A 16,729-nucleotide genomic window follows, 5' to 3' on the forward strand; every position below is an offset into this window, starting at 1 on the left:
TTGTACCTCTCTATCTAGATTATTCCGTGATTTATTCAGTTTTCAAATTTGTACTGACTTTTTGATCATCCGGTATTATTCTTGTCGGCAACTTCGATGCATGAGCTGTTACGCTGATTGTGCCATAATTCTGCGACCGTGAAGCTAGCACTACAGCATTTCATGCTGCCTTCTCGGCACAAATTGTTTGAACATCCTGTATACATTGGTGGCCTCTGTGCGATCCTGGAACCCTCAATCACGGTTTCCGATAACTGATGTACGATAATGATGCAGGCTGAAGCAATGAATTAAAATTTGTGCCAACACCGGTACTCCAATCCGGGTCTCCTTCTTACTAGGCAGTACGTTAGCCATTACACCACACTGGAATTGTGGCAGCAACAGCGATAGTGATTACGCTACTACGTCTCCCTACCAGATATAAATTCCAACTCAGTTTGCGTTGGCTGCTGGTGGTGGCACTAAGACACTGGCACATCTCGCCATTGTGCTGTTGCCCTGCCAGATTAGTGGTGTGGGCTCGTCACAGGGAAAGTTCCGTCTCACCGTATGGGCAGGGAAGTCGTTCATGCCTGTTGTAGCAGATGGGAGAGGATTTATACGACATAAGGAGAAGGGAGCTTATTTACGTCGTATTGGGGCGGCCTCTATGCGCTGGAGGCCTACGTCGAATTTGAAACGTCTCGGTGTAAGCCGTTCCACTGGCTCTACTCAGCTGCCTTCAGCCTTTATATAGGTATTTGCACCTTCGTTGGTCGTAACATCTGTACTTTCGATACTCGGGACCAGTATCGTTAGACAGGTACAGCTGCACCTTAACAGGCAAATACTGTCATTTTTCAATTTATACCTTACATTTCATATATCTATAGGAATACTAACTGTATGTAAAGTCCTGTGTTTCTTTTCCCCATTTGTTTATTACGTTTTCATGCTGTATCTTTGTATTTCCATTTTCCGTTCCTTTTATCGTCTGCTACAAAGTTTTTGTGAATGAGTGTGTGATGCTTCTGTGTACTTTGATTCTTGGGCAGGGATTCTTCGAGTAGTAGTGACTGTTTAGTCAACTTCCGTGTAGAGAATGAGTAGCTTCAGTTGGCTCAAATAAACGTTAGTAGTGCAAGTACGTGCAGACAACCGGAATGTACTTTCTGTGTCTATTCCCGCTTCTACCAGTAGACCTCCGTCAAATAGCGCGGAACATCACTGATCGGTGGGTCGTCGGAATGTGGGGTCATCGTGCGGGATAGCCGTGCGGTCTAGGCCTAGGGCCTCCTGTCACTGTTTGCGCTGCTCACCGCGCCGGAGGTTCGAGTCCTCCCTCGAGCATGGTTGTGTGTGTGTGTTGTCCTTAGCGTAAGTTAGTTTAAGTTAGATTACGTAGTGTGTAAGCCTAGAGACCGATGACCTTAGCAGTTTGGTCCCATAGTCCTTACCACAAATTTCCAATTTTGGGGTTGTTTACTCGATCATCTCTTATTACGTAAGTTCAGGTAATTTGAATGTGTAAGGATATGGTTGAGGCTGGGAAGCTAATGCTTTGCTCAGAAGTAGAACCATGGCAAATGACACCAGAGGATTTCAGTTAGGGAGTGCGACGATGCTTATTAACATTACAGGTATTTAAGTCGATTGTTGTCCTACCGCTGCTCGGCTTTGGGAGAGTGCTTTGTCTAACCAGTGCCTTATATGTTAGTGTAGATCTTCTGCGTTTGAATGTGTTGAGAATGTGCTATCCGTCTGTAGTATTAGCATTCTTTTTCCACGTTTGAATCTTAATTTCATTTCGTGACTTTGGTGTTTCTTTGTGTTGGTTATCTGAAGTAGACTACGTGCTTTTCTGCCATGTGAAGAGCCTTCAGCTCAACGTTATTATTCATTCAAGCGTATTGTTCAGTTTAAATTTCGAATTGTATGAAGATTTGCCTTCGTTTTATATATTTACAGTTTTGTTTTTATCTCAGAGATAGAGAACTTCCACGCGAGGTGCAGACCACGCACTTGACTAGTAAGACTACCGTTTCTGTGGCCCATCGCGTTTTAATCTTGTATATAAATTTCTCCTCATATTGTCTTTTTTCTGTGTGTGTAGTGTGAGATGAGCGTGCTTGTGCATGTAGATGAGAAGAATCCTTCCTTATTACCAAATCGAGGCTTTTAAGGCAGAGTTCATGAAATAAATACGGTGCTCTACACAGAGTATCAAGCATTACTATAGTGATTGTTATTATTTTGTAATATAAGTTGCTTGTGATTTTATTAGTGAATAAATATCAAAAGATTTGTAAATCAAGTTATTAACGTTACTTGTGCAGCCCGTCCACCTTTTAGTCTGGCTCCCTCATGCCATCATGATTTAGTTATTTTTTGGTCTTAAATTATTTGTGCTAATATGAAAGTTTTATTTTGAATCTGATCAAATGCTAGTGATGGACGTAACATCACAGTCATTCAGCGCTATATTAATTAATCAAACTATAAACTTAATTTGGTTGAGACTTATTGTGTACAAATGAGCTGGCTTTCAATCTGACCGTCGATTGGGATGTGTTGTTGAAACACGACCGGGTATCATTGAAATTACACACCTGGAACCTAGAGCATATACGCACGTTACGAAGGAGGAAGAACTAAATACACTGTAAATTACCTTACCAAGCGTCGACACAATACCAGGTGACAGTGGTCTCTGGTCGGATAATCTTTCTTGTTTATCATCACATCGATTACTCAATAAGCTAATCAGTGTCAACGTCGCTATCGTGTGCTTGCAGTGCTTAACTTGAAGAGCCTGAAGTATTAGCTATTTCCAGGAGCCACTGAAGGATGGACCGATGGCCGAAGTAAGCTTTTGGCTAGTAAGTGCAGATAGTTTCCGAAGAATAGCTATAACGAGGCGCGAGTGGCACTATTTATGCCATATTGCTCGATTTGGATGGAATCGTGTAAGGTCACATCAGGCATACCTGCTTTTTAAATCTCTTTTATGCCACCTAGCCTAACAACACTTGGCATGCAAGGGCTCATCGAAGCCATACATACGACCAACCTGGTCTTGATATAAGAGCTGTCACACCTCAGCAGTTAAGTATGTCCCATGAAAACCGATTAGTTAGTGACCCGAGCTGATGATTGGTCAAAATAACAAACACACAAATGGAAAAAAAACAGTACCTTGTTGCCAAGGTGCATACACAGCAATGTTCGCTTCACGATCGTCGAGCAGGCCCTTGATCCATCTGGACGGTCAGTGGCCCCACAGTTCCAAGTCTGTTCGCCTGTACATATCTCCGCAGCCGTCGTTCAGCTCTGTCATCTATGCCCCCTGATGCACCAGAGTTGCCCCAGTGTCAGTTTTGGATTGCGCCACTTTTCCAACCACGGCGGCACGCGAATATTTTAGACTTGGAGGTCTCGGAAATCCTTTCACCCTCTGTAATGGTCCTTGAATTACGAACCATTATGGTACCTCACCTGAACCTCTCGATACCAGTCATATTCTAAGGTATTTCTGTTAACTACTTAACATATTTCTGAGACAACATTCAGATTTGATTTCATTTGTGGTACATCGATATGTTTATATTGCAATGATATTTGTCACTATGATCTTTGACGTACTTGTAACTCTGATTTTTGGGCGCGTAAGCGATTATTAGTTAGTTGTTAAGGTGTTGAGTTGTTAGAGAGTCGGACCTTGAAAAAGTCAAGTCTTGGACGTCATGTTGGAAAGATGCATATTATAGTTCGCTTATAAAATGTGAGGAAGATGTTTTCAAGTATGTTTTGTATTGTGAAGTGATGTTTGCGTGTGACGTGATATTGCAATTAAAAGGTACTGTAACTTAAATTCGGACTGCTGATTATTTCTTTTTTACATCACCATTGTCCAGTAAAAGTGTAATTTTTAAGAATGGTTTGTGAAGCGCATCTACAAAACTTTTGAATATAGCAGAATAAAACCTAGGCTTCTTTGCATCCGAGCTTGAAATCATAACCACCTAGATTTTCAACGATTGAGCAATGATTTTACGACGAGACCAGCGTGGGAAACACAAAAAGATGAGTGGCTAGTTTATTAATTATTACATGAAATGACATTATTAACTGTGCTCTAATGACACCTGCCACATAACATGACTGTTGTTGCCCGAAAATGCAGTATTTAGCAGCGTGAGCAACACCACAATCGTTATTAAATGCTGACCTTTGTTGTGGTAGGGTTGTTAGACCTCGGCATGAAAGATAATATCATGCACTTTTAGATGTCAGATAGTTCTCTCCATTTCCGCATTACAACGATTGCACTGTTGTCCGCGTCCCCCTGACAGTCTTTATATCCCATTCACTGCAAATGTTGAGAATATAGCTAAGCGTTTAAAAAAAAAAAAAAAAAAAGTGTACGCGCTTCCCGTGCCACAGGTTCCTGTACTTCTCGAAGTTCCGGCTGACGTTCTCGTCGCTGTTCTTCGTGCCGCTGGTGGTGATGGCGTTCATCTACGCGCGCATCTTCGTGGTGGTGCGCCGCCACCAGGCGGGCCGGCTGCGCTACGCGCCCAGGAGCAGCGTGCCCGGCGCCACCAGCAGCGGCGGCTCGGCGCAGCAGGCGCCCGACGCCGAGCAGCAGCACCTGCGCCGGCAGAGCGCCATGGCGCGCTCCGTCAAGACGGTGCAGACGACGCTGCGCATCCTCGTCTCCTACCTGCTGGGCCTCATCCCGGCCGTGCTGGTGTTCGTACTCGTCTGCGACGACTGCCCCGCGCCGCTGCCGCGCTCCGAGCCGCAGCACTTCCGCATGTTCTTCCTCTTCACGACCGTCAACCTCGCCGTCATCCTCAAGACGCTCGTCAACCCCTTCATCTACGCGTCCAGAATGCACGAGATTAAGGTGGGCACACGTGAACGTCGTACTCTTACCAGTGTGGAATAATACGGAGGCAAAACTCTATAAAATATTTCTACAGGGTGTTACAAAAAGGTACCTCCAATCTTTCAGGAAACACTCTCACACATAAATAAAGAAAAGATGTTATGTGGACATGTGTCCGGAAACGCTTAATTTCCATGTTAGAGCTCAATTTAGCTTCGTCAGTATGTACTGTACTTCCTCGATTCACCGCCAGTTGGCCCAATTGAAGGAAGGTAATGTTGACTTCGGTGCTTGTGTTGACATGCGACTTATTGCTCTACAGTACTAGCATCAAGCACATCAGTACGTAGCATCAACAGGTTAGTGTTCATCACGAACGTGGTTTTGCAGTCAGTGAAATGTTTACAAATGTGGAGTTGGCAGATGCCCATTTGATGTATGGATTAGCACGGGGCAATAGCCGTGGCGCGGTACGTTTGTATCGAGACAGATTTCCAGAACGAAGGTGTCCCGACAGGAAGACGTTCGAAGCAATTGATCGGCGTCTTAGGGAGCACGGAACATTCCAGCCTATGACTCGTGACTGGGGAAGACCTAGAACGACGAGGACACCTGCAATGGACGAGGCAATTCTTAGTGCAGCTGACGATAACCCTAATGTCAGCGTCAGAGAAGTTGTTGCTGTACAAGGTAACGTTGACCACGTCACTGTACGGAGAGTGTTACGGGAGAATCAGTTGTTTCCGTACCATGTACAGCGTGTGCAGGCACTATCAGCAGCTGATTGGCCTCCACGGGTACACTTCTGCGAATGCTTCATCCAACAATGTGTCAATCCTCATTTCAGTGCAAATGTCCTCTTTACGGATGACAGCGTGTGCAGGCACTATCAGCAGCTGATTGGCCTCCACGGGTACACTTCTGCGAATGCTTCATCCAACAATGTGTCAATCCTCATTTCAGTGCAAATGTCCTCTTTACGGATGAGGCTTCATTCCAACGTGATCAAATTGTAAATTTTCACAATCAACATGTGTGGGCTGACGAGAATCCGCACGCAATTTTGCAATCACGTCATCAACACAGATTTCTGTGAACGTTTGGGCATGCATTGTTGGTGATGTCTTGATTAGGCCCCATGTTCTTCCACCTACGCTCAATGGAGCACGTTCATACGGGATACTCTACCTGAGCTGCTAGAACATGTGCGTTTACAAGTTCAACATAACATGTGGTTCATGCACGATGGAGCTCCTGCACATTTCAGTCAAAGTGTTCGTACGCTTCTCAACAACAGATTCGGTGACCGATGGATTGGTATAGGCGGACCAATTCCATGGCCTCCACGCTCTGCTGACCTCAACCCTCTTGACTTTCCTTTATGGGGGCATTTGAACGGTACCAAATGTAGAGATTCTTCGTGCTCGTATTGTGGACGGCTGTGATACAATACGCCATTCTCCAGGGCTCCATCAGCGCATCAGGGATTCCATGCGACGGAGGGTGGATGCATGTATCCTCGCTGTAACAAAGTGTTTGAAGTCACGCTGGTACATTCTCTTGCTGTGTGTTTCCATTCCATGATTAATGTGATTTGAAGAGAAGTAATAAAATGAGCTCTAACATGGAAAGTAAGCGTTTCCGGACACATGTCCACATAACATATTTTCTTTCTTTGTGTGTGAGGAATGTTTCCTGAAAGTTTGGCCGTACCTTTTTGTAACACCCTGTATATCTACATCCACGCAAACCACCTTATGGTGTGTAGTAAGGCGTAACATGTGTATCACTGTCACTTACGCCCTTTGCTTCTCCAGTTCCGATTGGCCTGCTGGATAACGATCACTGGTAAGGTTCTGTTTGAGCTAGAATCTCTCTGATATTAGCTCCAGGCCCTTTCGCGAGATCGTACTTAGGACATAGCAACATTTAAGTTTCGATCGTCTAAAAACGTGCTGAACCACTGGACCAATTCCTACCAAAATTCTAGTTCATGTCCCTTACTGGCAGAAAACAGCTTTATGTGTAGTAACCACCTATTTATCATAGTTCAGAAAATACCACGTTAGAAACACCGAGGTGCGTGAAACTACCGCTTTTTATATGATGTTTAGATTTATTACTTCTTTACTACTAACGCTATTCCCAAAATTTTTTTCAGTCAGTATCGGCATATGCCGCTGGATGTACCTGAGTTCTTCGGTCCTTAGGTTTTGAATCTCTTTGAATTAATCTAATTCATTAGACACAGCTCCTGTGTTTCCATAGTGTTTACAGTTGAGTTGCACAGCACGTGTCAATAGACCGTTTGCCTGCATACTTTAGTTTTGCACTGTCTTTAGTATGGACAGAGACTGCGATTGTTGTGTGTAGATGCGAGTTGGTGAAACTTCGCTCTCAGCTCCAGACTGTGATGGCTTCGGTTACACAGCTTGAGACTGCAGTGTATGGGCACCACTGGTGTAGGCCGACCGTGGAATTCAACGGACGTCCAGCACGCCCGAGTCCTCCAGTCGGTCCTCATCAGTGGCCACCCCAGTTACTCCTCGCACTGAGATTGACTTCTCACCTGCGGTCGAGTGGGAGGTGGCCCCAGGGCGTAGCAGGCGCCAAAAGACTTTCCAGTTGGCAACACGTAAGGCCTCCCCGGTTTGTCTGGAGAACAAGTTTCAGGTACTATCTGTGGCTGACACTGTAGCTGAGCCAGATGCCATCGCCTGTCCTGGTTCAGAGGAAACCACTCAGCCTGCAAGATCCAGACAATCACAGAGGGTGGGATTATTGTTAGCTGGGAGCTCCAACGCTAGTCGTATTATGAGGCCTCTTAGGGACATGACTACCAAGAAGGGGAAAAAAGCCAATGTGCACTCCGTGTGCATGCCAGGTTGAGTCCTGGGCGCTTCCGGATGACATGAGGAGCTCATGGTGCAGCCAACAGCAGATGGTGGTCCACGTCGGTACCAATGATGTGTGTCACTTTGGATCAGAAGAGATTATCTCTGGTTCCGAGCAGCTAACAGAACTGGTAAAGGCTGCCAGTCTTGCTTGCGAGATGAAAGCAGAGCTGACCATTTGCAGCATAGTCGACAGGACCGAGTGCGGACTTCTGGTACAGAGCCGAGTGGAGGATCTGTGTCAAAGGCTCAGACGGTTCTGCGACCGTGTACGCTGCAGAATCATCGATTTGCTGCAAAGGGTGGTTGAGTTTCGGGTTCCGCTGAATAAGTCAGGTGTCCACTATACACATGCGGCTACACCGGTAGCAGGGGCTGTGTGGCGTGGAGAGTCTCGGGAAGACACAAGAAGGGCTTCAGTCACAAAGGGTGCAGACCGAACACAGGAAGAACGTAGATACAGGAACCATCTGTAAAATAGTTATAAATTGTCGTAGCTGTGTTGGGAAAGTACTAGAGCTGCAAGCGATAACAGCAAGCACTGATGCTCAAATAGTTGTAGGCACTGAAAGCTGGCTAAAGCCGGAGATAATGTCAGCCGAAATTTTTGTGAAGAACCTAACGGTGTTCCGTAACGATAGGCTAAACACGGTTGGCGATGGCGTGTTTGTTGCTGTTAGAAGTAGTTTATTTTGTCGCGAAATTGAATTATATTGTTCCTGTGAGTCAGTATGGACAGAGGTCAATGTTGGGAACCGAAATAAAATAATAATTGTATCCTTTTACCGACCTCCCAGTTCAGATGATACAGTTGCTGAGAGGTTCAAGGAACACTTGAGTTTGATTTCAAACACGTACCCGAATCATACGGTAATAGTTGGTCGTGACTTAAATTTAACCTCAATACCTTGACGAAAATAATTGTTTAATTCCGGAGGTACGCATGTGAAATTGAGCTAAACGCATTCTCTGAAAATGATTTCGAGCAGTTGGTTCATGAGCGCAAGCGAATAGGAAACAGTTGTGAAAACACACTTGACCTCTTAGCAACAAATAATCCTGAGTTAATAACGAGCACCAAAACAGATACAGGGATTAGTGAGCACAGCAGGGGTATCGTAGCGAGATTGAATATTGTTACACTCAAATTTACACACAAATCCTCTAAAAATAAACTCAGATATACCTATTAAAAAAGCAGATAAAAATTCACTTGACGCCTTCCTGAGAGACAATCTCCACTCTTTCCAAATTAATAATATAAGTGTATACCAATTCAAAGAAATAATATCATTAGCAATTGTGAGATTTATACCAAATAAATTAACAAACGACGGAGCTGATCCTCCTTGGTACACAAAACGGGTTAGAGCACTGTTGCAGAAACAACGAAACAAACATGCCAAATTTAAACAGACGCAAAATCCCCAATGTTGGCGATCTGTTACAGAAGCTCGAAAATTAGCGTTTACTTCAATGCGACATGTTTGTAGTACTTTACACAATGATACTCTGTCTCGAAACCTTGCAGAAAAATAAAAAAAGACTCTGGTCGTATGTAAAATATACTAGCGGCCAGACATAGTCAATGCCTTCTCGGAGCGATAGCAAAGGAAATTCTATCGATTGCAGTGCTGCCAAAGCAGAGTGACTAAACACGGACTTCCAGAATTCGAATCAAGAACAGCTGCCAACATGAGTAACGTTGAAGCAAATATACTCGGAGTAGTGAAGAAACTTAAATCACTTAATGAAAGCAAGTCTTCTGGACCAGACTGTATACAAGTTAGGTTCCTTTCAGAGTATCCTGATCTATCAGCTCCATACTTAACAATCATATACAACCGTTCGGTCGACGAAATATCCGTATCTAAAGACTGGAAAGTTGCACAGGTCATATAATATTCAAGAAAGGTAACAAGAGTAATCCACAAAACTACAAGTCCATATCATTAACGTCGATGTGCAGCAGGATTTTGGAACATATATTGTGTTCGAACATTACGTGTTACCTCGAAGAAAACGGTCTATTGACAAACAGTTAATATGGATTTAGAAAACATCTTTCTTGAAACAAAACTAGCTCTTTATTCGTATGAAGTGCTGAATGTTATTGACAAGGGATTTAACATTGATTTCGTATTGCTGGATTTCCGGAAGGGTTTTGACACTGTACCAAACATGCGGCTTTTAGTGAAATTGCGTGCCTATGGAATATCGTCTCATTATGCGACTGAATTTGTGATTTGTGATTTCCTGTCAGAGAGGTCACAATTCGTAATAATTGACGGAAAGTCATCGTTAAAACACAAGTGATTTCTGATGTTCCCCAAGCTAATATTATAGGATCTTTGCTGTTCCTAAACGATTTGGCAGACAATATGAGCAGCTGTCATCGGTTGTTTGCTGATGACGCTAATAAAGTCATCAGAAGATCAAAACAAAGTACAAAAAGATTTAGAAAAGATATCTGCATGTTGCAAAAATTGGCATTTGTCCGTAAATAACGAAAAGTGTGAGGCCATCCACATGAATGCTAAAAGAAATCTGTTGAACTTCGGTTGCGCGATAATTCAGTCAAATCTAAAAGCCGTCAATTCAACTAAATACCTAGAAATTACAATCACGAGAAACTTGAACTGGAAGGAACTCATAGAAAATGTTGTGGAGAAGGCTAACCAAAGACTGCGTTTTATTGGCTGGTCATTTAGAAAATGTAACAGACCTACTAAGGAGACTGTCTACTCGACGCTTGTTCATCCTCTTTTAGAATGCTGCTGCGCGGTGTGGGATCCTTACCAGGTAGGACTGACGGAGTACATCGGAAAAGTTCAAAGAAGGGCAGCACGTGTTGCATTATTGCGATATACGAGAGAGAGTGTCACTGAAATGATACAGGATATGGGCTTGACATCATTAAAACAAAGGCGTTTATCGTTGCGACGAAACCTTCTCACGAAATTCCAATCACCAACTTTCTCCTCCGAATGCGAAAATATTTTTGTTGACACCGAGCTACATAGTGAGAAACAATCACCACGATAAAATACGGGAAATCAGAGCTCGTACGGAAAGATATAGGTGTTCGTTCTTTGCGCGTACTCTACGGGATTGGAATAACAGAGAATTGTGACGGTGATTCGATGAACCCCCTGCCAGGAAATTCAATGTGATTTGCAGATTATCCATTTAGATGTAGATGTATATACACAAATATATTATTCTACTACACATAGACCAAGAGACTGATGTCATAAACACTCTGATGGGTGATGAAATGCATCATCATGCATGATGTTTTAACTTATTAAGTCCACGCCACTAACGTTATTCGCAATACATTCAGCAGACGGTGTCCGTTGGCACCACTGAATGTACCTGCAAAATTATATCTCTGTACGAGACAAAGATTGAACAGCGTGAAAACGAAACTATAGGGCTGAATTCACTAGAGATACTGATGGATTAACTGAAAATATAAGTATGATATATGTTAAACACCTGTGAAATATATGTTACAGTGTGTACTCTGGCAGAGCTCAGGGTATAAAGCTCCTCTTAAACCAGTGGAAGGATTTGACCAAATTATGTAGACGTATTACTTACTGTCTGGAGATAAACTCTGTGGGAGTGAAAGCTACTAGCCTGCTATTGGGGTTGGGGTGATAACTTGGAGAAAGAAGGTGGGAAACAGAGGAAGGAGAGAGGACGATATCGACGGAGAGAGGGGTAGGATTTGATGCGCAGAGAGATTGGGTAGGAGGAGATGGACAGAGAGAGAGGGGGCATGAGGAGATGGACAGAGAGAGGGGGCATGAGGAGATGGACAGAGGCGAAAGGAGGCAATTAACATACAGGATTAAAATATATACCCGGATAACGCAAAGTACATTGCTAATTTTAACAATGAATCAAATTGTTATGTGCAACGCTTATCTTGTAGCGTCTGCCACTGGATTTGGATGAGCATCTCCATGATCCTATCGGGTGTACTAAACGAACCATTGACGAAACGCACTACTCTTCATTGGATTTTCTCTGTTTTCTTTATTAATCCTAGCAGGTAATGATTACAGACTGAAGAGTATTGTCTCATTTCAGAGTATCGCGGATGAAATAAACCTGGGAATTCTTCATATTATTCTCTGACGGGACTTTATATTACCTGCCATTAGTTTTATATAGTCCTCCCGCTCTGCAGGCATACGATTGTTTCCAGCGATTGTACTACGATCATGAAGCTGTACAATAACGGGTCTTTCTGCCTAGGAAATTGGAAGAAGTATGTAGCGGGTCTGTACAGGTAAAATGAAACTGATGGAAATATGATAGGAAGGGAATATGACATAGATGAAGACGAGATAGGAATTCACTATGTGATCAAAGGTATCAGGACACCGGGCTGAAAATGGCTTACAAGTTCGCGGCGACCTCCATCGGTAATGCTGGAATTCAATATGGTGTTGGCCCACCCTTAGCCTTGATGGCAGCTTCCATTCTCGCAGGTGTACGTTCAATCAGCTGCAGGAAGGTTTCTTGGGAAATGGCAGAACATACTGCACGGAGGGCTGCACTGAGGACAAGTATCGATGTCGGTCGGTGAGGCCTGGCACGAAGTCGGCGTTCCAAAACATCCCTATGGTGTTCTATAGGATTAAAGTCAGGACTCTGTGCAGGTCAGTCCATTACGGGGATGTTAATGTCGTATAACCACTCGGAAATAGGCTTTGCCTTATGAACAGGTGCTCGATCGTGTTCAAAGATGCAGTTGTCATCCTCGAATGGCTCTTCAACAATGGGAAGCAAGAAGATGCTTAAAACATCAATGTAGGTTTGTACTGTGATAGTGCCACGCAAAACAACAAGGATTGTAGCCCCCTCCATGAAAAACACGACCACACCATAACATCACCGCCCCCGAATTTTACTGTTGGCACTACACACGCTGGCAGACGACGTTCACCGGGCATTCGCCATACCCGCACCCTGCCATCGGATCGCCACATTGTGTACCGTGATTCGTCACTCGTTTGAAATTCCTGTGTGATGGTCTGGATAGATGTCTCCATCAACTGATGGCGGTCTGTCAGTGCTGTACGCTTTTGTGCTGTACGTGTCCCTTCACCTTTCCACTTCACTATCACATCGGAAGCAGTCGACCTAGGGATGTTTAGGACTGTAGAAATATCCCGTACAGATATATGACACAAGTGACACTCAATCACCTAACCACGTTTGAAGTCCGTGAGTTCCGCGGAGCGCACCATTCTGCTCTCTGACGATGTCTAATGACTACAGAGGTTGCTGATATGGAGTATGTGGCTGTAGGTGGCAGCCCAATGCACCTAATATGAAAAACGCATGTTTTTGGCGGTGTCCGAATGCTTTTGATCACATAGTGTGTGATACAACGAGAAGAATTTGACAGAGCACTGAAAGATGTAAGTCGAAACAAGACCTCTGGAGTAGGCGACATTCCGTGAGAACTACTGATATCTTTGGATGAGCCATTCATAACATAACTATTCCGCATGGTGTGAAAGACGTATGGAACAGGCCAAATACCCCCCCCCCACCCGACTTCAAGAATAATTTAATAATTCCAGTTCCAAAGAAAGCAGGTATGGATAATATCAGCTACCACTTGAATGAGTCACGGATGTTGGAGACTACGACGGATTATGCGCAGAACAATGAAGAAAGCGGTAGAAACCAATCTTGGAGAAGATCAGTTTGTATTCCGGAAAAATGTAGGAACATGTGAGGCAATTCTGACCCTACGACTTATCTTAGAAGATGAGTTAAAGAAAGGCAAACATATGTGTATTGCTTTTGTAGGTTTGAAGCACAGTTTCAATTTCTGAAGGTAGCAGGTGTAAAACACAGGAACCAGACGGAAGGTACAAGAGCCGAAGGGGAGTAATGCTTGAGAATTGAGCGTGAGAGGGTTGTAACCTGTCCCCAATGTTATTCAATCTGTACATTGTTCAAGTACGCTGAAACACCAGTGCATTACTTCAGATTTACCTCTCTCATGAATCGCTACAGATCAGTATTGTAATTAAGCTTTATTCGGTTTCTTACCTTAATTATCTTCTCTCCTGTGAAAATACATTCACTGCAGTAAAAACGCCTTCTGACCAAACACGTGCACTTTTATCACAGTGTGTTCAATTTGTTCTTTAGGTGTAAAGTATAGAACGACACAAATGCGGAACTGATCCTTTGTAAGGCATCCGTAGTTATGTTTAAAGTGAACTTTGAGAGGTTAAGGGCCATTTCATGGCTGTTTGAAGGGACTAGAAGCATGGATGAAAAACAATTGCTACGCATATGGGTTCAAAAAATTGACTCTAAGCACTATGGTACTTAACATCTGAGGTCATCAGTCCCCTAGACTTAGAACTACTAAAACGTAACTAACATAAGGACATCACACACATTCCTCCCCGAGGCAGGATTCGAACCTGCGACCGTAGCGGTCGCGTGGTTCCGGACTGAAGCGCCTAGAACCGCTCGGCCACCGTGACCGGCACTACGCATCTGATATTGCTTGATAGATCGTAGATACCACTCTCAAAGAGAAGAACTACTGAATACATTTTTCATCAAATTTTCTCACTTTATGTCTTGACTGACCAAGTTAACCTCAGACAACTATATATACAGCGTGACAGGGACATAAATGCAGATATTGTTAATGGTGACTAAGAAGAGTGTACTTAACAACGTTACATCAGTGTTTACTTCATTTGCAGACTAATAGTTATAGCTATTTAGAGTAGTATGTTTTTACGTCTCTAAGTACTTCCAAATACATGTGGCAAGAACCAGCCATTAACGCTTATTTTCTGCTGAGCAGCATGTTAGGTGTTGCTGTGGTGACTCTTCGATATACAACGGTTAGACATTACTCACAGGCGTAGTTCACTTAGTGGTGCAGTTACGACCATACAGAAAACATCTGGTAGTAAATTATGTGACGTATTTGTGAGAAATTAGATGCAGAGAAAAAATAGTAAAATAATAAGATACCAATGATCTGTACTTATAACCTTAACACGCTCTACAAATGCTTAGACGCTCGAAATACAAAACATCAACTTACGGGAATCATCTGTGCAATGCACGTGAGTGTGCAATCTGTGTAACGTGCGGGTGTATATAAACACACTTAAAATCAAACAGAAGACAGCACATGTCACCAGCATTTGGTGAGAGGCGGTTTGATTCTAAGTCGAAGAAATATGCAGTATGTGGTCTCTGGACGCATTGCTCGAAAACTAAATGTGATCAAAATAAAGACCCCTGCAGAAATTTTGGAAAGAAACGTCTTTATATAGGGTCATAGGCATTATGCAGCCTATTATAGGCTTTTGAAGGAAAAGTGGATAGTAAGGAGGAAGACGAAAGTAAACCTCGGGAGAAATAACTCGCACATTGGCAAGGTATGTCTTAGCAGTCTTGTATTTAACCAGTAACGAAACTAGTTTATTATGTGGACTCACTGGTTAGCAGTATAAGTAATCAGCAAAGAGAATGCGAAGGTCCGGTAGCAATGAAGTCATTTAGAGATCACATTTTTATAAGAAGTTAATAAACTAGAAAATGTCAGCCTAGGGCTTTCTTTAATAGTGCACGTAATGCATGAGGCATTAACAAAAGGGGAAAGGAAAATATTGTACTAGTCATACATGTGTGGTATCGTCAATTCTACAAAGGCACTTGGAGTTAAGCGTGACAGAAAGCTTCCATAGTAATTAACTGAGTGGCTTCCTGATGATAATAGCTATATACGCATTATACAAGCGCAGATGATGGAAGATTGAGTGGATAACCTTGCCCACATTGGCGGGAGGCTTAAATCCATTAGCTAATCATGGAGTTTCTGTTTACGCGAGACATCAACAAGAATCACTTTACTACACTGGAAGCAGAATAACTTGCTATACGTTAATGCAATACATTTCCTAGGTGCAGTAGCACGGGAAAATCTCACCAATTAAGGCAGCATGTTGTTTCTCCTCTACTTGCGTCCATTGACTTCAGAAGCTGTACCACCAGCGCCAGCAGCAAAACCTGCCCATTGAAACTTTCGCCAGCAAAGCCGTGCCTCGCCACTACTCCAAGATCTCCGCAAGACATTACTGCCGAGCTGCCACGTATCGGCCCAAAGGATAGTACCACAGGACTGTTCGAATGGTTGACTCATGGGTCATGCATGTATGTTTGAAAAAAGCCTGCCGGGGTGGCCGAGCGGTTCTAGGCGCTGCAGTCCGGAACTGCGCGACCGCTATGGTCGCAGGTTGGAGTCTTGCCTCGGGCATTGATGTATGTGATGTCCTTAGGCCAGTCAGGGTTAAGTAGTTCTAAGTTCTCGGGGACTGATGACCTAAGTGCCGTAGTTCTCAGAGTTATTTGAACCATTTAAAAAATTCATTGTATGTAGCAACTTTCGGTAAGTAATGAATGGAATGAAATAGTAGCTGCATTCCACTTTAACAGGTATTGTTCAAAATGTTGGACACCATGACTATAGCAGAAGGTCATCGTCTAACTTACAACAAAAATGTCGGTAAAAATAAAATTCTGAACCGAACCGTACAGAGTGCAAGCTTGAGAATGACAACTACGATGGAGATTACTTTTGTCAGCGGGAAGTACAATGAATGAGTGGAATAAATTACACCAACTGCGACATCGTCGCGTATGTAAACAGTGATCCAATATTGTCAAATGTTTTTTATTCCAGTCTTTGATCACATTATCAATTGTTTAGACGATGACCGGTTTCAGTCCGTATTGACCATCCTCAGATCTTTTTACACCATGCATGATGAGGCCTTATCACTTTAGCACATGGTTTAAAAAGGATCTGACGATGCTCATTACGGACTGAAACCGGTCATCGTCTAAAGAATTGATATTGTGATCAAAGACTGGAATAAAAAAACATTGGAAT

General features: G+C 43.3%; 1 protein-coding gene across 1 annotated transcript in view; it reads left to right on the plus strand.

The window, feature by feature from the left end:
- Positions 1 to 16,729, plus strand: part of LOC126188477 (beta-3 adrenergic receptor-like) — a gene marked incomplete at its 5' end in the record, with an annotated part of 177,236 nt that overhangs the window by 81,916 nt on the left and 78,591 nt on the right. The window contains one exon of the mRNA XM_049930080.1: positions 4,426 to 4,891. Coding sequence (XP_049786037.1) covers positions 4,426 to 4,891 — 466 coding nt within the window. The remainder of the gene's footprint in view (positions 1 to 4,425; positions 4,892 to 16,729) is intronic.

This window comes from Schistocerca cancellata, chromosome 5 (genome assembly GCF_023864275.1).
Source record: "Schistocerca cancellata isolate TAMUIC-IGC-003103 chromosome 5, iqSchCanc2.1, whole genome shotgun sequence".
Lineage (NCBI taxonomy): Eukaryota > Metazoa > Arthropoda > Insecta > Orthoptera > Acrididae > Schistocerca > Schistocerca cancellata.